The sequence below is a fragment of the Semicossyphus pulcher genome, unplaced genomic scaffold (genome assembly GCF_022749685.1).
Source record: "Semicossyphus pulcher isolate SPU_LCO1_2020_fin unplaced genomic scaffold, fSemPul1.0.p SCAF_1, whole genome shotgun sequence".
Classification (NCBI taxonomy): domain Eukaryota; kingdom Metazoa; phylum Chordata; class Actinopteri; order Labriformes; family Labridae; genus Semicossyphus; species Semicossyphus pulcher.
Genome location: NW_027211603.1, coordinates 32,130,150 through 32,151,485, shown reverse-complemented (window position 1 = coordinate 32,151,485; position 21,336 = coordinate 32,130,150). Strand labels below are relative to the sequence as shown.

Here is a 21,336-nt window from a genome sequence, read left to right as displayed (position 1 = left end):
ATGCATTTTCTGATGCTCCCTCTTTGGATGAGGTCTGGTTCGGTTTAGGCAACTAAAAGCACTTTGCTTTTGGTTAGCATTACAGAGTCCCAACATTTACAGAATGGATATAAGGTAAAAGGCTACAAATCCAAATACTTAAATAATTCAGTAATGAATAATATTGTAAGGGGTTATATCTTTTAAATGGATATTCTCATATTTTGGGTGTCACATGTTTGGTTGTTTATTGTTCACAGTGAAAAAGTGAAAACTGCATAACTCCGTGTTTTTCCAGAATGACATTTTTAAAAAGGTCGCCTCTGAAATGGGCCGTTCAGAACAGCTGCAGGTTTCTACGTAGAACCTTGCTTTGGCTGAAATCAACCGATCCTCATTCACCGTCATTCACCTCAGGCTGCCTTCTTGCACGAGCTTGTAGTCAAGTCGTCGTCAAGATTTCAACTTACCATTCCGATACCTCCTGGCGATTCTGGCTCGTACATATAAGGCCGAATAACCGATCCTAGAATAACATGATCCCAGCCATGTTTTCTACAACTGTGGAATGACGTGGGGTCGCACACTGTCACTCCAAATACTGTTAGCCAATCGTGGCTAAGGTCTAACCTTTGAATGGCAAAACGGCTTGTTCGTTTCAGGAGGAAAGAGAGGCTCCGAAAAATAATGAAATTAAAATATGTAGACAACTTTCAAAAGAATCAAACTTTATGCACGTGATTCAAAAACACATCAGAATAAAAGAAAATTGATTGCATAGCTAACAGATGTCCCTTTTTAAAAAATAATTTCAGCACCAATAACTTCATAACATGAATTAAATGTTATTTTACTCCTTTATCTTTGACACGTTTTTTTTATCAACTCTTTTATTGTCCTTTCCCTTTTTCTTTTCCACATTTCTAATGCTTGTATTATAATGTGGCGGCATGGTGGTGTGGTGGTTAGTGCTGTCCCCTCAGAGCTAGAGGGTTTGTGGTTCGAATACAGTTTGGACGTAGGGGTCCTTTGTGTTCATGTTTCCTTGCGCATGCAGTCCAAAGACATGCTCGGTAGATTGAATCTATATTGCCCGTAGGTTTGAATGTGAGTGTGAAAGGTTGTCTGTCTCTATGTGTCAGCGTGTCAACCTGTGATTGACTGGCAAACAGCCCAGCCCCCCCGCGACCCAAAGAAGTATACGTGATACAGATAATGGATGTATAACATGTATGATTATAAGGTTGCAGTGATTGGTGCAGGGTTTGTGTGCGTGTATGTTCAATCCAAAGGGCTCATGGCTAGCTAGCTTCACTGGAAACACTGGCAGCTCTCCTGAAGGTTATCGGCTTGCCCAGCACACAGCACACAGAATATATTTGTCCATATTCAGTACATTTAGCACAAATCTGTTGTTTTCTGGGCATTTGGTTGCGGAGGTGCATGCACAAAGCTCTCCAAAATCACAATAACTCGGGCATATGGTGGATTTTGGCTGTTCCTCCTTCCTCTACAACTCTTCATCTGTTACTGATAACCATGCCTATAAAATTCCAACTTTAAATGTGGTGAGTCTGAACAGGTTAGACCCCATCTGCAGAAATGTAAGTACTCATGTACCGATGCCCACAAATGTTGTGTATGATACTTTGTTGTGAGTGTATTAAATATTCCCAGCCATTACACTGCAGGGGGAATGAAAGTCTCTAAATTGAGAGAGGCTGTAAGTATTTCTATGCAGGTTTCAGAGCAGTGATCACATGAATTAAATCTAATCATGAATTATCCAGAAGCACTGACAGTGTCTGTAGGATCTTACAGTTATTGAGTTTCTACACATCGGAGAGGCTGGATGTTATACACAGATTCCAAGTTTGTGCAGTTTCAAGCATTTCACAGGGTGAGTCCTGGAGCGCCATCAAAGCTTTCAGGATATCTTTAATTTACCGTGAGTCCAAACTCTGGAGAGTCAAATGTACAGTAGATATATTTTTTCCATCCAGTCAAGTTTATTAAAAACAGTAATTAAATAAATGCTTAAGAATAATGATGTCCAAAACGAAATAATAATGTCAATGGAGGTCCAGATGGCAGTGCAGCGAGGCGCCGCGCCTAAATAAATAAAGTTCCACGCAACCTCAACCAGTCCGTTTAGACTCTGAGACGAGATCCTCGAATAATCCAATAGAAAAGGAAATAATCCGATTCTCCTGATCGATGACATAATCCACATTAATGGAGAGATGTCGGACAAGAATAAAAAATAGGGGAAGACAGTCAACTGGTCTCCACTTGCGATCCTGTCTGGCCTTCGCTATCACCACCGATGATATCGGCACAGCCTTTATTTTATCACCCCTTGGTTTGTGTCATTGTTGTGGCACACTTATGCAGGATTTTGTTGGGCCTTCCCATTGTGCCTTTTAGGAGATCCAGTGTATGGATCAAGTCCACGATATGCCAGCAGTTTCCTGACGCGCTTTAAACAAAATGAAAAAGTAGGATCATTTAGTTTTGCTAAAAAAAACAATGGGCTAAAACATATTAGAGAATGAAAGTTATAGGGAGTCATAACTAAATATTAGCTTAAAATAACACAATATATTGACTCACGCTGCTGTGCAAGAACATTGTCATTTCTGTAAACAACCCTGGCAACCCTGATACGTATTATGTGTGTATGTATGTTTAACATACGTGAACAGATCTTCTTCACCAGTAAGCTCAACTAAAAACACAAGTAGGTAATCACACTGAGCACCGGTCCTTTCAGGTAACATAAGCTAGGAAAGTAGCTTACAGCAGCTAGTTCAGGGAATGTTTATCAATCAATCAATCAATCAATCAAATTTTATTTGTATAGCGCCAAATCATAACCAGGGTTATCTCGAGACACTTTACAGAAAGAGCAGGTCTAGACCGACTCTTTGTTAAGTTATTCAAAGAGAGGCCCAACATCAATCCACCATGAGTAGCACTTAGCAATTCGGCACATTGGCAAGGAAAAACATTATCTTGCGTACATTGCTGTAGCAACACCTTATAAACTCTTTCAACTTTAGCTTTCAAGCATCTCAGGCGGCCTCCAGACTGTTTTCTGGTTGCAATAAAATCATGCTATCTCTGCCTCCTGTCATTCCTGAGAGGGAACAGTCATTACAACAAAGCCATTAGTGATGGTTATTTCAAGTGTTAGTTTTAATTACCTCTGCTGTCATTCCTCTGGTTGTTTATCTGTCTGGATAAAGGTTAAAATCCTAACTCACATGAGGTCCCTGGATAAATCTAGTCCAGTGAAAATAATGCTCCTCACTCTCTCCGTCTGTCATTAGTTTTGTAGATCAGTCTCATCGTGTCCATCTGTCTGTGTAATTAAAACAGATTGCTTCATCCATTCTTGGGGAACATGTGCCACGTTTCATCTTTATATCAATCATTCAATAAAAAAGAATCCAGTTTTTGTCTCCCTCTGTGAAACTGTGTCTTCACCATTTTTTTAACATCCTCTGCTCGCGCTCGCTCTGACTCACTCTCTCGCTCCCTTAATTGTCTTCCTGTCATCCTGCTCCTTGTCGTGTTTTAAATTGTGTAAATTAGCAGCATTTGGCCTGCTGCTTAAGTGGGGAAAGTGCTGCTCTGTGTCTGTGATCTGTGTGTGTGTCTGTGCGTGTCTTCCTCTCTTTTCTAACTCATCCGGAGGCACTTCAGAGAAGGAGTCGGAGGAGGAGAAAGATGTCCTTGATTGAACTACACACCTCTCAATCAGCAGTGAGACTTCAGTGGGGAATTTATGGCCTGGCACATTCATAACATTCCCAATCCCTTTCTGAGTCGCACTATTAGTTGTCATCATAATTTCCACTCAGTACCACTTAACTGTGTGTGTGTGTGTTTGTGTGTGTGTGAACAGTCAGAGTGTTATCTCAACTCCTTGCAGGTGAAAGTAACTAAAATATTCACCATAAAAGAAGCTGTTGGATTACAGAACCTGCACACCCACACACTGTTTCGTATTCAGTTATTCTGAATGGTGGGGGGGGTTCAAGTTGGGAATTATGTGAATAACACATTGTACTAAAAGAGTATGCACAGGTGTGACTTTTAGCATCCCCTCGCTGTCACTAAAGATGTATGTAGACGGGGCACTGGTTTAGCACATGCCCCATGTATAGAGGCACAGTCCTCGATGCAGTGGCAGAGGTTTAAACTCTGACCCTTGGTCCTGTGCTGTATCCACCACCCTCTCTGCCCTTATTTCCAACTCTTTCCACTAGGGCTGTCATTATCCCCAAAAATCAAATTCGACGTGATAAGGAATTTGTAGTGGTACACTACTGGGTACGTAGTGGTACATACAGTGCTTCTGAGGTGCGTTGGCGTTGAGATGATCAGTCTCATATTGGTAGGCGTAGCTCTGTTTTGATTGATCTGTTTACGGTTGAAAAGTGCTACTACTATCCCTTCTATCTAGTATCCTGCCAAATCGGCAAAAAAAGCCAAAACAAACTATGCAAACTATGCATAATCAATTCTATACACCAGCTGAGAAATGTAAGACATAGTGCATTTACTGAGAAGATAATCAGGTAAAACACACAATCAGGTAAAACATGAGTGAAACACCTGTGCGGGTGGACCTTGGCTGTTCAGGGCTTTAAGATAAATGTAACTAGATTTGCGGCTTGAAAAAAGAAAGTTATAAAGAGTGGTTTTAGTCCCTCGGTGACTGCCGGTGATAAGTTCTGAAGGCAAATGTCGGCATGACTCATAAAAGAGCCTTTGCAGTTGTTATCACGAATCTCCAAGTACATATTTTAACAGGTGGATTTATTCCGATTTTCTTCACATAGTCAAGTTTGTATTGCTCATTTAAAACAAGCTAAGCTGATGGGCAAAAGAAAACAAGGTTAAGAGAAAAAATATTGATAATGTCTGGGAAAGATGAAATCATGAGTAATGTAAAAAATGTACTAAAGTTTGGAGTCACTGAAAGCACAGCTCAAGGCCAAGATGTTCTCTTTGGCTCTCTGAGTGTACACAGGTTGTGACACCCTAATGCTCATTTTCACGTTATTTTGGAAATATCTTAGAGAAGGTGTTTCAAAACAAATCAGTTTTCTTATACTGTCCATGGCTGCAACATCACTGTGCACACTCATGGGACTGTCTGGGCACGCAGGGGTCTCAGCTCAGGAAGAACATAATTTCTTATGTCTGATTATTCTGCACCCTCTGGACTTGGCAGGCATTGGTGCCCATACTGTCCTCAGAGAAAATGTGGCCCAGGTAGGCTCCCTGGGGGCGTAAGAGGCAGAATTTAGCAGGTTTCATTTTCAGGTTGCCTCGGGGAGTCTGCTAAAAACATGACCAAGCTGCTGCAGCCTCGATGACAAATGCCTGCCCAGCACACTGAGGTTGTGTGGACCGACAGGTCTTCCACTGTATGCAGGCCAAGACGCCGTCTATCAGCCGATGAAACCCAATTTTAAATGGCCTGATGTTTCTATCAAACAGTCCATATGTTGTGCAGAAGGCAGTTGCTCTGCCCGCCCTGGTAGTCAGTACTGCTTGACAGTAGCCTGAGGCGAGGTCCACTGTACTGAACCACTCAGCAGTGAAGGTGTCCAGTGTGTCTTGGATGTGAGGAAACAGGTGTGCGTCGCTCAGGGTTCCTTAGTCTTTGCAGAAGCATTTGACTTCAGAAAGTTGCTAATATTCGATTATTTACACAATCAGCATACACAAAGCTATATAAATATTAATTTGGAGCGGTGTTTCAAGCAACCTAACAAAGAACATACAACATAAGAGCTGCAAGGATTACTCTCAGACATTTGATCCACTGTTGATACATTGGTTACAGCAGTCATTTATTACACCTGTGCCTTTTCTGCAAAAGTAACAATGTCTTCGTGAAACTGATGTTTCCTAATCGCCTAAGAATTCCGATATGGCGGCTCGTGTTGCATCATTTTGTTGAAGTAATATTTAGTATCTTAGATTTGCTGCATAAATGTGGAAAAACCAAAAAAAAATACAAACAAGCCAGTACATGTTCAAAGTCCGTGGGGAGTATGACAGTGCCCTCTGGCATTTTCATATGACAGCTTAAACGTTAAATTAAATGTAACTCATCTTGGAGGGGGTGGCAGCTACTCCTTGGGATGCAGTGAACAATTAAATTCACACACTCACAGGGAGAGAAGACAGGCAGAAATGGAAATGACCCACTTCTACTGCAGGTCAAGAGGTCAAGACATCCGCCCACGCATCCGCCCAAGAGCATGTATGAATCGCAGAATCATAACCCATCGCAGCATAACTCACATGTGCACATCCACTCGAGCAAAAGCCTTCATTTCAGACAAAGCTTGTGGCTAGTTATTGTTCCACAAACACACTGTGTGCACACAAAGCATGCAAGATGAACAGCAGCGTATGCTTAGTTTTCTTTTGTAACTGGACTCTGTCAAGGACATTCATATCTATAATGGTGTTACTATTACTAATTACTGTGTATGTGTGTTGTTTAATAGGGTTTGATGATGAAAATGATATCTGTAGATGGTTAACAGAATGAAAGATCCATCGTTGCACTGACTGCTGTGGGTAAAGTAATTTAAATCTGTTGCTTTTTCCCACATAGCCTTTCATCGATTCAACAACCACTATGGTGTCGTGTTAAGGCTGATGCTGAGGGCTGCACTATATCTCCGGCTAGTCTGCACTCAAGTTCATATAGAAAATACCTGTCTTGAAAAAGTCATCGCACTTATCAGGCATGTCTTGGTGGCGATGTTAAGAATTATGATTAAGAGATTAATGGCTTTAATGGCTTTTCATTTGGCGAATACTTTGGAACCTTTGGAACCAAACACTCAATCTAATGACTTTCCCGTCAGCCTCAGTGTTATTTTGTGTTTGGTGCCAATTATGTAAGAGATAATTACGGACCAGGTGTCCATTATCAACAATTAATGGATGATGCACATTAAGCATTATTGTACCAATAAAGTGTTCTCAAAGAAAAATACGACCATGAATTTATGTGTATATGCATTTTGCAATCAAAGATAGCGCTGACCTGAGGTCATTGGGAGATATTCCTAAATATTTCTGGTTAGGGCTGCACGATAAATTATTTAACCGTCGGAAAAATCTGATGTGCACGTGACGTGCAATAGTCACATCGCGGGACGTGCGATTGTGAGGAAATTAACTGCAATACGTCAAGCTGCTACTTAGTACTACTACTATTGTTGCTTGGTGCAAAAGAAGTACTCGGCATTTTCATGTTTTCACTAATCTACAACAGCTGCAGAGTCTGTGTCACATGTAAACTGTGAACATGTATGCGACGCTGCTGCTGTCACAGATCTTGATAACGGGATGAGGCAGGCTTTTATTTATGCGTGGCGGCTTTTCAGTGCGGGTATTGCCTTTAACATATGCATCTCGTCCCATTGCTCGTTAACACTGTGGCCACACAATCGGACTGTCATGGTGCGGATGTGCCGTAGAGTGTTTACTTTTAGTGGCTACACCTGCAGCGCACACATGGCGTGAGGTTGTGTATGTTGACAGGAAGTAGGAGCCAATGAGCTTTTGTTCACACATTAGATTAACATTTCTAACCATTTCTAACAATATAAACATTGTTAGAAATGGTCGGTGACGCACCGTAAAGTAACAACTGCAGCCCGTAAGTCTTTTTGTATTTATTTTATAAAGAAAAGTGTCGCTCCACCTGAACTCTACTTCTTCATGCAGGTGTCAGAGCCTCTCTACCAAGTGTGCTAAAAGTAGGAGGAAGGTTTTGTTTTGTTAGATGAAAATTGACTTAAAAGTCCACAATAATAGAAAGTACGATTGTTAATTGTTTAATTGTAGGCCCACATGAAAACTCACTGCAGTTATCTGGTATAATTTCCAGTATTTTTTTGTATCACAATAAATGGCCTGGCTATGAGCCAAAAGGCTAACCTAATTATAATTTGCTGATGTGTTTAACAGCAAGACTACAGAACAAACCAACCAGCCATGCCATTGTCCCAAAATCAACATCAATATTTCCCCAAACAAATGATGGGTCATGTTTACTGTCTGAATCAGCCTGATGTAGAGAGTTGAATTGTAAATGTGGTGTGTGGTTAGCAGCTTACATGGTACATCAGTTAGTTTCAGTCAGGGGGCAGTGAACTTCTTACAGCCGGAGTTACAGCCGGCTGAAGTGTTCAGAGGACGAGGCACTGAAGGACTACACATGGTGATGGGATTGAGATTTTCTTTTTTTGACTGTTGCTATGGTTTCTTATTTTAGATACAGTCTGATAGCATGTAACCAGCACATTTATTAATTTATTAAGCAGGTGTCCATTGTCGGGGATGAATGTACATGATGCCGCTAATTAGATTTGAGTATTCATCCAGACAATGATGTAAAAAATACTGATAGACAGCAGTAGTAACAGGATGGACTCTCTGTTAACATTAAGGTTTGGTTTTTAAGTAAATCCTGTAATGAATCAGGCAAAAGTCGGGAACAGCTCTTCCTAACTTCAGTTTGTGTTTGATTTTTCTTCTAGCTTTGTGATGAAACCCTGTCACATGTTCAGTCATGTGGAGACAATATGAAACCTGAGGGTCAGCGTGTTGTACTCAATCAGTTTTATCTGTCCTGTGTGTAGGCATGGGTTGAGATTAAAAAGCACCCTGAGGTTAACATATCAGGTTAGAGACAACTGTGCGGACGTGATTTCATTATTGAGGCTGTTTAAGGTAAAATTGGTTGAATAAGAAACACACACAGATTAAAATGCACACACACACACACACCAATCTGTCATGAAATGTGTTAATACTCCAAGGCTTGTTCTTGTTTCTCGTCTGTCCTTTAGTGAAGCCCATATTTGTCTGTGTTTTGTTTGAGATCTAGATAGCCGTTGTCCTTGGAGCCACGTCTCTGAAAGAAACTTTTAAATGCCGTCAATATGTCCCAATTATTTGGCAAATGCAGAAATCAAAGGCATGTGGACTGAATAACAAAGGTAGAGAACAAACTCAATCAGGCTTATTTGATGACTAGATGCACCAGTGAATACCCCAAAAACTTTCATCTCTTTTTAATTGTCCCTTTCTATTGTTTTACAGTCCCAGAGCTCTAAAATACAGTGTAGTTCATCAAAAGCCTTGTTATGGTGTATATTGTCTGTCACAGTGAATGATGTGTCCTTCTTTTTGTCCACAGCACAAAGACCCCTAAGCGGGCTGTGTTTGCAGGCAGCATGCAGCTGCTGGCCGGCATCAAGCTGTGCACAGGCAGAGTTCTCACCAACCACCCCCATTACGAAGATAAAGACCTGCGGGAGAGGACCAGACAGGTACTGTAGGCTGCACTATGCTGTCACACAGACACAGGGGAGAGGAAACAAACCAGAGGGGCTGCAAGATAACACAAACACAACATATAGAATACTTTAGTTTTAATGTCAACAAATGTCGACTTTAAAAGTGAGTCATGGGGATTTGAATGCGAATTAGCAGAGTGGGAGTTATTACATTGTGCTCAGACATAACGTGAGGCAAACGCAAGAGGTGTCACGATTACAAAGAAAGTCACTGAAGAAACAGGATTAGATACAAATTAGCTAAGGTGGTATTTGATGCAAGAATTATCCATGCCAGTTGAATATGTTGAAAATTTGGCTGTATGGTTTATGATTTCTTTTTAATGACTAACTTACCCACACAATAGCACTGTGGCATCAGTTGAGGAGTTTATAAAGTGCAGGTATTTCAGTAAGAGATATGACTTCTGTAGTTGTTTAGGGTGCAAACGTGTATGTGGTTACCTGTCTAGATATTCTTGCTTTGTGCTTCTTTTTGTTGAAAGGGTTGTGAAAGTTGACCATTTGTGATTGCTGATGTTGTAGAGTTACAGAATATTAATTCAGAAAAGTAAATCCAGATCAGAAACGAGAAAGGGACAATAAAATATCTGACTCTCAAAAGCCTTCTCTACATCCAAAGTTAAGAAAGCTGATGGAACCCTCTGCCAATCAATCAATTATTCAATTTGTATTGAAATAGTGCCAAATCTTAACAAAAGTTATCTCAGGACACTTTATGAAAAGAGCAGGTCTCCACCATGAGCAGTACTGAGCAACATGGTGACATGGAAAAACCTTGGGTACAGAGAGAGATGGTGGAAGAGATGAATATAGTCAAACAGAGCAGCAACAACAACAACAACAGCAACAACAACAGATAATAAAGACTTATGGTTACAATGCCAATAATAATGGTACAGATATAATGTTAGCCATAACAAGCGAAGTAATAAAGTATGACTGATAATAATAAGTGTAGCAGTTGGAGTCAAGCAGGTCCACAGCAGCAGGCGGTTCACAACAACGACCCCCAGGAACCCTCTGTGTGTTCTCTGTCTCCCTTTGATAAAGGGATTCTGCCGTCTTGCATTGATGTCACCTAGTTTTCAGTCTCTGACCAAAAATATGTTTTCAAGTACTCTTAATGCTGTCCTACAGTTTGTCTTTTCTTGGTAAAGATAAAAATATGTTGATGACTCATCCTGCGCTCAGGGGCAAATCCTAATTTAGCGTCAGATGAAAGCCTCTCTAAAATGTTCATGTCTCTCTAACATGACTGTTTATTCTTCCAGTGACTCAGTGGAAAGACTACTTTTATTCTGATTTGGATGCTTTCTGACACATCAATCAGATGGTTTGGTCAGGTTAAAGTGAGGCAGTGAACAATCTCTGAATGGATGAGACTATCAGGTAACGTGGCCCAGTGAATCACCAGGTCACCTTAAGGTCAGTAACAAACCATAGAGCAGAAGGTCACTGCGCGCCTCTTTCAGCCTTCCTGAAATCATTGAACTGGCTCCGTTTCCTCGGAAACGGAGGTCATGAGAGACGTGATGCACATCGACCCAGACTCTTCACTGCTACAGTCTGGTCTTTGACATGAACTGAATGTGACCAGAGGAAACATTCAACCTAACTCAGGTTAACTCACGTAAACAAAGTTTCTTGTAAAGAATTCAAGACCCAATAGAGCCTTCACACATCCTCAGCTGGGTGAACAGTATCCTTATTTAGACAGATGTGTACCTGTATGTGTGTAGTACAGGGATAGATGCTCCCCTTTCAGGAAGTAACCTTCAGAACTGGTCAGCACTGCACAGTGTCCACTTGTTGTGTTCCTCAGGCTTCAATAAATTCTTCTGTGTGAGACATTCAGTCTCCTGGTCATGATGAAAGTCGCATCATTATCTCCTAATTAGCCTAAACGAGTTGCTAACTTGAGACATTTTCAGTTAGATTAGACACTGATTAGCTTCTTTTGTAAATATATTGTCGTCTTTTAAAAAGAGAACTGGATGTGTTGGGCGCACACTTCATCTGTGTGTGTCTGTGTGTCTACTCTTTACTCCTACCAGAGTTTAGGGGCTCTGTAACATGATGACATCTGACTACTTTTATGCACATCTGATTTGCTGATTTATTAAAAAAAACAGACAGACAAAAACAGATTCCTGGGAAATAATAGTTTATACAACAGTTTGTTCCAACCGAGTAATCTTATGGATAAGAGGCATTCCATGAGTGCTCATATAGAGAACAATATAACTGGGACGTTTCCCTCTGTATATCACTCCACCTCAGCCAGGTGTTCTGAATACTGTTAATTAACATGACAGCAGTGATATAGTGTTTGGCTGCACTTCCCACCTCTGGTTATCATTATGTTCTGGAGGGTATCATTTGGCAAAGAATGTAAAGTTTGTTTCCTACTGGATATCTTGTGAGGTTTCCTGCTGCGTCTGTAAATACTAGTTTTGTATGTAAATACTTTAGCAGTTATTTGCCAAAATTGTTGTGTTTGTTGTCAAATTTTAGAGAATTAGTCAGCTAGATGCATTATTCAATCCATCTGAAGTTTTCACCAAAGTCACAAAACTGACTTTAGCTTAGTTAGCTAGCTAGCTGTATTAGTCAGGTCGCATCTGTGTCATTTGTTAAACACTTACGGGGGAGTTCACTAAAGGATTGTGCAGCTTTTGCACCCACTAAACCTGTCCAGATGACACAAAAAAGCTAATTCTCCAAGCACACACAGAGGGTTGAATCCACCACAAAGTGCGCTGCAGAGTAAACAGTGTCTCTGTGCTCCGATGCCATTTGTGCTTATTTAAATGCAAACATTCAGGGCAAATTTGGCCCTTTCTATTTAATGAGCCTCATGGCAAAAAGCACCAAATTCACAAACATCAGCGCTAACAACACCACGCTGGTGGTAACTGCGGCGCACCTATTATAAGGGCTGTCACACTCTTGAGTTAACACTGATCATGACAACAATTCCACCTTTTGTAGATCAAAAAATGTTTGTCTGTTAAAACAATCTGTTTATAATATATTGTCAGAATTATTATAATCGGGAGACCAATCAGTCAGTTTGCCTGTGTGCCGGGGTTGAGCCTCACACAGCCCCGGCACACAGGCACATTTCGGAGCTGTTACGCTTGACGGGGATTATTATATGGACGAGCTGCTGTTAAAAAATGAAGCTGCGTTACGGACAGTGAAACTAGTAAACACCTGTCAAGTCAGGACTTAACAATAAACTGTTAAAGAGCTGCCCCCTCCTCTCCCTACTCATCATCGATCTGTGCATGGAGTTGAGATCCGTTAGTGTGCACTCAACTTCTGCCTGAGAGCGCAGCACCGTGCAGCAGAGAGTGGAGGTGCAGACAGCTCCTCTCCACAATCAGATGCAAAACAAGAGCAGACTGCACAGACCTGTGAAACTTTATGGGCGTGTTTGCCCTTGAATATCATCAGTGCAATTTGCTTTGTGAATCAGACCCTAAGAATATTTATGTAGCTATCAGCGGCCGCAATTCAATGAATTCGCTCCTCAATGAATTCCCTCCTTCATTTTACACAATTAATAAATCACTTTGCCAGCTATCATTTCATCTGAAAAAAATCTACGTTGACAACTATAAATAAGAAGCCTGTTTTGGTGAAGATTTGTTTGAGGAACCATTGTTTAAAAACTTGCAAGGAAGCCTGGGTGGTGAATGTATTTGGGCTGTATGAGAATGGGCAGCGTGGTACTCATGCAACAAGCCAAATAGCAATATCTCTTGACCTACAGTAGTGAATTACACAAAATAAAACAGTGTAATGAAGTTATGTTTGTGCTGGTAAGATATGTAGTGAAACAAAAAGAGTCAGAAGCTGAATTGCCCTGTAGTAGCCTCTTGTTTGACTGAGCGAACTTGGTAAAACAGGAGCGTTAAAGCGCGCTAAAGTTTCCGAGTTCATTTTGACCCTCAAAGATGTGTGAGGTTTTCTAACTGCCAAAGATGATATATTTCCCCTCAGTACTTTTTTTTTCTCGAGACCCTCTCATTTCTGGTCTTGTCTCTGTATTTTAAAATACAACAAATTTTCACTCACGTCAAAACTTTTTCATCTCAGATGTACTCTATCTGTCTTTGAGTGAACACACAGAGAAACTTTTCTTGTGTGTCTTTTTTGAGTTTTATTTTTGACTTTGTTGCAACTAATTTTCCTCTCAATATGACGCTGTGCTGTAAAATGTTATTTAGAAAAGCAGCGTTCACTGCCTATTTCCTTGTTTTGGTTTGTTTCCATGGAGAGTGTAAGGGGAGTTTAAGTCTTCTGAAACTGTTTATTTTCACAAGAGCATTTTCATTCTGCAGTTTAGGTGAACATGCTGATTCATTAAGTTTGAATAAGTCACTGTTCTTTAAAAAAAAGTCTTTTAAAAAGAAGAAAAAATGGAAAACAGGAAAATCAGACTTAAAAAAAGGAATCAGTATCTCACTGCACAGTTACAGTCAACTGTTATAGTCTAAACCCCCGTATTATCCTCAAATAAACCAACACATTTTACCCTTGGGGTCAATCTGACCCCAGGGATATTTGCCTCCAGAAAATGATTTACATACAATTGTTGACCAAGTCTTTGTGTCAGGCACTTTGTTTATTTGTTGAATACATAAATAACCCCTTGATAATGAAACTTATCGGTGAGTTGACCTGTTCTCTAGCGCCACCATCAGGCCAAACTTTTAAATTAGAATTAATGTATCTTGAAAAGTTTTCATACAAATCTTCTCAAATTTACTGACAACATTAATGACCACAAGAGTATGAACCCTATTGGTTTTGGTGATGATATGACCTTTCCTGTAGCGCCACCATCAGGTCAAACTTTCAGTTTTAGAGTTAGTGTATCTTGAAAATCTTTCATCCAAATCTTTTCTAATTTGGGGTGCACATTCATGACTCTCACTTAATGAACCATATTGATTGATGTTGGTGACCCCCCCTTTCCTCTCATAAACATATTTATTTAATTATTTTTATCTCCTTTTTTTGTAACATATTTGTGGTTAGTCACTATAAAGCCTCACTCAGCCCTCCTCTTTTGTTATCCCGGCTTGGGACCGGCAGATTTGTCATCCCAAGTACAATATTTTCAATCGATGGTGTTATGAAGAGCTCTAATGATGACTTGATGTCTTCAACATGGCTGATTGCATATCTGGTGGGGCCTGGAACCATTTTGATAATATTAGTAGCGCTAAGTCTACCCTGCTGTTGAAGTGGGGAGAGGGACCATATTATCTTTCCATGTTTGGAAGGGATCGTGTCTGCTGGTGGTTGAGAGACTACAGGAGGGTCAACACTCTCATTCTCATCAGATGAGAATGCCTCAGAATCAGGGTCCTCCTCAACACAATCCTCTGTCTCAGAATGTCAGAATGCAATGTCCTTGCGGGAATACCCCGCCCTCCACACACACACCTTCATGCCCATGGTGCGGGAAAGTTCTCATGAGAATATTGTTTCCGTCTCCCCCATGTCATGTTAGCACCAAAAATGGAAAATTGTGGTCCCTCTACTCACTTCAACAACAAGGTAGACGTGCTGCTAAGAGTGTGTCCCACCAGACACACAGTCAGCCATGCTGAAGACATAAAGTCATTATTCGAGCTCTTCATATAACCATCAATTGAAAATATTGTACTTGAGATGATAATTTTAGAGGGGATAATTTTAGAGGGGCATGTGTAGTTGGAAAGACTTGATTGTGATCAACTCACAAGCCTACATTGGCTTCCTCATTTTGGCAGGAGTTCACAAGTCCAGTTGTTTCCCACATGCCCACAGCACGAGAAGTAACAAAGTTCTGGTGGGAATATTTGTTTTCCCCACCCCCCTGTTATGTATCAACTCAAAAGTGTCAACTCTGCCTCTGCAGGTGTGGGGATGTTAGGTCACACACACAGGCAGACACTTTTTACACAGCTAAAACAGCTTGGGGTCAAATTGACCCCAGAGGAACACCAATGCCTGCAATATGTGTTCAGCACATTGAAAAAATATCATCATGATAATTTTATGCATAATCAGTTGTCCCCATCAAATTAGGAAAAGTCATGAAATATGAAGCAAAAAAACCCTATTATTTTTTGAATGATAAACATTGAATGGGGTCAAATTGACCCCAAGGATAACAGGAGGGTTAAGTTTACTTGCACAATATTTGATGCTTTATTTATTGGTCATTTTAATATACAAACTAGATAATATCTTGGTATGGGAATCAATGTCAGAACTTCTGCCTTTAACTTGTAGTTGCTCTGGTGTCAGCCTCTTTCCTGCAGACAGAGGATCAGTACTGTGTGTCTGCAGCTGAAGCCCCTCCGCATCACACATCCATCTCTCTCAGCTCAGTGCTAATGTCCTGTGTCAGAGGCCGGGGAACTCTCTGTACATGAGGGCCGCTGACCTGCAGTGATTGTGTGAATGAGTATGGGATCAGAAGATGCGCATCATGCATTAAGTCAGTGAAAAAAACAGGAACTATGGAGCCGAAAACTGCTGCGCTGTAGGAAAGAGAGGAGATAGTGGGGCTTGCATTTGAATGCATCTTAGTAATATATGGTAATGCATTATTAATGCATGTTTTTTTGTTTTCTATCGATGTAGATGCATGAGTGGAATTTTTTTTACCGTCTCTAATGGAAAGCTCTTCTTTTGTACCAGGCTGAGTATATGAAATGATTCAATTTGAGTCTATTTTATTACAAATATATATTTTAAAAGCATTTTATTTAATTCCTTTTACATTCACAATACCTGTTTTTATCACATTTACAGGAAGAGATAAATTCATACATTCATACATAGATTTATCTTTGATCTGCCACAAACACAGCCACGTACAGCTGACGGAAAACATGGTAGCAATAAACTTTACCATTGTAATTCATTTGTTTCTGCTCCTGCATTGAGTGTGTTTCTGCCTCATGAGCAGGACGTGATGTGTGTGTGTGTGGGTCATCTCGTGGATAGCCAATCCCGTGTTTTGCCTCCCAGCGGGAAGGCAGCCATGCTGAGCCGCTGGCGGGGCCTGAGCTGAGTGTGGAGCTCATTAATGATCCACGACATGGATGTAGACCTTTTGGGCTCTGTGTGTGTGTGTGTGTGTGTGTGTGTGTGTGGGTGTGTGGTTTTGAGGGGAAAACTGTAAATGCATTTTCAAACATTTGTCAGGAACTTAATGATGTTTCAAGTTCTTTTCTTGGATTCATTTGCGTGTCACTACAAAATAGTTCATTAGTGGACAAAGAACACAGAGTTCCTTCTTAAAAGTGTGTGTGTGTGTGTGTGTGTGTGTGTGTGTGTGTGTGTGTGTGTGTGTGTGTGTGTGTGTGTGTGTGTGTGTGTGTGCGTGTGTGTGCGTGCATGTGTGTGTGTGTGGTGTAGGGACTTTTGTGGGCACTATATAGTACTCAGTAGTGGTACAGTCCAAATATGTAAAATAAAATAAGATTGTGAGGGCAAATCCAGTGCAAAACATAGACTTTAGGGTGTGATTTCGGTTGCAGCCGAGGTCTTTATTGGTTGTAGAAACTGCCCTCATTTAAACCAAACCCATTAAAAGACTGCTGCTGGGCTGAGCTCTGTCCCTGATAAACATCTGTAGGAAAATTCACTTGTTACAGTACTTACTATTTGCATAATTAGTCCATTTAAATCTGTTGTTGTGTGAAATTGAAAGTTGTATTTTATCTGTGATGATGAACCATAGCTGACTTCACAAAGTTGGGATCTGTTATGTTTAACACTTGTGTTTGTTCTCCCTCTGATTCTGTTTCAGCCGTAATTGTTTTCATTCAGATTTCTTCAGTCAACATGTTATAATTAAATCGAAAACAGACTTTCATCAGAACTTTAATTCAGAAAATAAATGTGGCTGCTAATAGAGTTCCAGCAGAGAGGTCCAAACAATCTTGGTGCTAAATTACAAAAGCCAGAAGATCTTTAGGCAAAGAAAAGCAATCATAAAATCCACACAATCCTAAATAAATCCACTTTATTCTGTCTGTGTGTGTGTGTGTGTGTGTGTGTGAGCAGGTGTATCAGGTGTACGCCCGACGCTCACCAGAGGAGGTGTACGACATCCTGAGGGCCGCCGGCGCCGACTATGTGGTTTTGGAAAACAGCATCTGTTATGAGCGGAGGCACAGGCGCGGCTGCAGACTGAGGGACCTGCTCGACCTGGCCAACGGACATGTGGGTGGAATTTATTTAACATGACTCATCCTGACTGCCTGTGTGTGTCTGTGTGTGTGTGTGTGTGTGTGTGTGTGTGTGTGTGTGTGTGTGTGTGTGTGTTGCCGCATGTGCCATCTCCTCTGCCAACTTATGTGACTGGGTGAAAGCTCTCAGCCTCCGCAAAGATCAATAGTCTCACTTCTCGTCCGCACGTCACTGTCTCTCTCACTCACTGTCACTGTCTTCTATAACCTCTCCGTATCCTCTGTCCCCACCTCCCTTTATTTTGATGTCTCATGATGTGCACTGGCTATTGTGATTACCAAAGGCGAGACAAGCTCCAGTCTGGCTCAGTGTGGTGTAAGACACATGAAACAGTGAGTGTGTTTGTGATGGTGTAGATGTCCCACAGCAAACACAACATCTGACACTCAGACAGCATTTTTTAGGAACGCCCTGTTTACTTCTGTGTGTCCTTTTCTTTACCTCTTACTTTTTTTTCTTTCTAACTTACTTTTTTTCTGTTTGGTTGTCTCTCTTTCTGCCTGCCTGCTTTATCTATTTGTGTCTTTCTTACATTCTCATTTTGTTTTCTTTCTTTTTGGCATTTTCTTTTTACTTTCTTTTTCAATTTTCTATCTTTAATTTTTTATATACTGAAATTCCCGAATTAAAAGAGAAACTGCACACTTACACGTTTTTTGAGCTGTAATCTAAATTATATTGTTGTACTGTGATGAAACACATCAGTGCTGGTGTTAATACTGACAATTCTTACCAAATGTATAAAAATCTACTGTTTTCAATCAGCCCTGGACCTTGCCAGCCAATGGTGACGTAGAGTTAAGCGTTGAAAAAGAATGTTAATGCCTGTCAATCAGAGGCGGGCAGTACACTCCCCCGGCCCCGTCTTTGAGAGAGAATCTTTGAAACAGCGTTCATTTTCAAATATATCCTGACTGAGACATGTCATTCACTAGAGTTTACACTATTTTTGCTAGCACACTGTACATTAGCCTTCTAGCTAACGTTACGTTACCACTAAGACTGCGCCCATTCTCTCTTCAAATTTCAGAATCAGAAATTATTGTTACAGGCTGCACTTGCATTTCCTCGGCTCCGAAAGCCAGTAGGGCTGGAGTCAACGACTCGAACTGATAGGGCTCGGGACCACCACGGTCCTCCACCACCTTAAAGTGCTCTTCAGGGGACTCTGTAGGGGAGAAGTCCTCCACCTCAAAAGAGCCCTCTGTGGCATATGGGCCTTGTGACTTGTGTCGCGTTCCATTTTTCCGGGCCAGGGGAGGGGGCGTCACTGAGCTGCCGAACACCCCCACAACCCTCTCAGCCCCTTGCACACTTTTCATTTTTCAAAATTGTGCAGTGGGTGGAGTTATGGTCAGACCTGTGGGTGCAGTTACACACTATGCAGATTCAATAATAGCAAATACAAATGGGCCTTGTATCTGTAAAGTCACCTAGGACATGACATGACCTGCCTGCCCCGGCCATCTTTTCTTCCTGACTGATGTGAATGTGGATGTGATGTGAAAATGTTACTTGTTTTCTGTGGTTTGTTTTTTTTATGTTATTTGTTTTCTTTCAGGTTTCTTTCTAAGTTGTGGGAAAAAAGGAGGTGTAATGTTCAAAATTTAAATAAATGATGTGGCCTTTCAACCCTGTGAAAACTTTAAAAAAAAATTGTTATAATATAAACGATTAAGGACCAATTAAGCTACAATTAAGACGTATGGGAAAAAAATGTCCTAATTTATATTCATCAAGAGCATAAAAATGCCCATCAGGACTGTGTGGGTGCAGTTTGATCAGGTTTGATTGACGCTGAAACAACCTTAATCACGTTTTAATTTGTAGGTTGTTAACTGAGTGCACAGAAATATGTGTACTTTCTCAAGACCACTTCAAAACTTTGAAGAGACAAAAATTACAAAAAATTCTCATGTAAAGCAACAAAAACTGACATATGATGTCTGATAGTTTCTGCAAAATATGTTTAATTACCCTGCAAAAATCCTCCCAAGGCATCTCCTCCTTCTCCCTCATTAAAAATTTCTGAATCTGCATAGGCCCTGCCCACTATGCAAATTTACAACCGCCCCCTCCGTTGCAAAAACAGAACAGGTCTCTGCCTTTGTTTAGTGGCAACTGAAATGTAATAATTGGTAGTAGTAGCGTTAATGTTATTAGTCAGCAGTGAGTTTGCAAAAGTTCCGATGACGGTTACAGCTGGCTCGCACATCGCCGAAGTGGTTGCCATAGGCTGCACATAATGATCTGCATAGCGTCACTCCGTCCATTAATGGGATTGGCTCCAATCTGAAAGTGTGTTGTTCAGCCTGTCCTTGGTACACTACAGTTAAAAGCAGACAGGCCCAGCCATGGGCACACACGTGTGTCGAGCCATTTTCTTGTATCATGACTACTTACTAATGCCAAGTATCTGTATGTGTAGTTCAAGCTACAAGCCATCTTCACATGCATTTTAGGGGTAGCATCTTTACTATTAGTGTTAAAATAACTTAACAATTTACCAACAACTCATGTTTATTAGGAATCAATCATGTTGGCTCTGCCTGCAGAGTGGCTGTCACATCCAGCTGGCAGAAGAGCAAAATGAAATATGATAATGACAGGCCGTCAGTCACCCTGTTGGTGTTTATCTCCATCAAGTCTATCTCAAATGTGTTGATGATGTATTGATTGACACATGTCCCCATTAAGAATATACATTAGTGTAAACTGTCTGTCACTCTCCCTTCTGTTGATGGTGACGTCCTTGTTCTCTGTGCCGTCAGATCATGGATGGACCAGGAGAGAACGACCCGGACCTTGTCCCTGCCTCCCAACCTCGGTTTTGTGAGGCCATCAAGACGGACGATGCGGCATACTCCGCCATGTTCACCAGAACATTTCAAAATAAGACCTTCCATGTTTACAGAGTGAAGAAGAAACGCAAGAAGAGCACCAAGAGCTCGTCAGAGGCCAGCGAGGCTCAGTAGCAGGAGCAGGACTGCAAGAAAAAACATGTCAGAGGCCAGAGGGGAGAGAGACGGAGGAGAAGAAGAGATATAAGAGTCCTCCCTGTTCCTCCGTCTCCTCTCTGCACCGAGCCCAGCTGTGATCATGCCCATTATTTTTTAACACATGGCTCTGTGAACTGTGCTGTGAGAGCAGTGGGCCGCTTCAAGCTCGGGGCTGCTCTGTTTTAGTTAGTGGAGTGTGGAAGCACCTTTAGGAGTCAGACTCTGGGCTGTTCTGTCTACACCCATCCCTCCATCCCCCCTCACCCACCCTACCCTGCCCTACTATCAGCTTTCCTCCCAGCTCACACTGGTGCAGATGAACAGACCCAGAAACAACTAATAGACCTCTCAGCAAGATACGACACACCGCAAGCAAACACTAAATCTGTAGTTTAATATGAACTAGTAATTTCTTCACATCATCATGAAATGAACATCGGCCAATTATTGCTACTTCATTGTTAATTTCTATTAAATCCTTTTTACACTGCAGCTCCACTACAGAGCCGTTAAGGAAGCTCCACCTTTATGCAGCCTTCGTCATTTTGCAAAGAACCAAGCAACGCCGGCGTGAAGCTGACCCAGTGTGTTTGTTGTGGAAGCAAAAGGTATGTGATGTGTTAACAAACAGCACGTGCTTCTCCTACACACACACTGACGCTATTTCGTCTGTTAGGTCTCTG

At 41.2% G+C, this 21,336-nt stretch overlaps 1 protein-coding gene across 1 annotated transcript in view; it reads left to right on the top strand.

Annotated features, from left to right (window-relative positions):
* The window catches only part of dpy19l3 (dpy-19 like C-mannosyltransferase 3), a 62,021-nt gene extending 41,392 nt beyond the window's left edge, over positions 1-20,629 (top strand). The window contains exons 15-17 of the mRNA XM_069660955.1: positions 9,227-9,359; positions 17,469-17,627; positions 20,426-20,629. Of these exons, the coding sequence (XP_069517056.1) occupies positions 9,227-9,359; positions 17,469-17,627; positions 20,426-20,629 (496 nt within the window). The remainder of the gene's footprint in view (positions 1-9,226; positions 9,360-17,468; positions 17,628-20,425) is intronic.
* Positions 20,630-21,336: the final 707 nt, after the last annotated feature.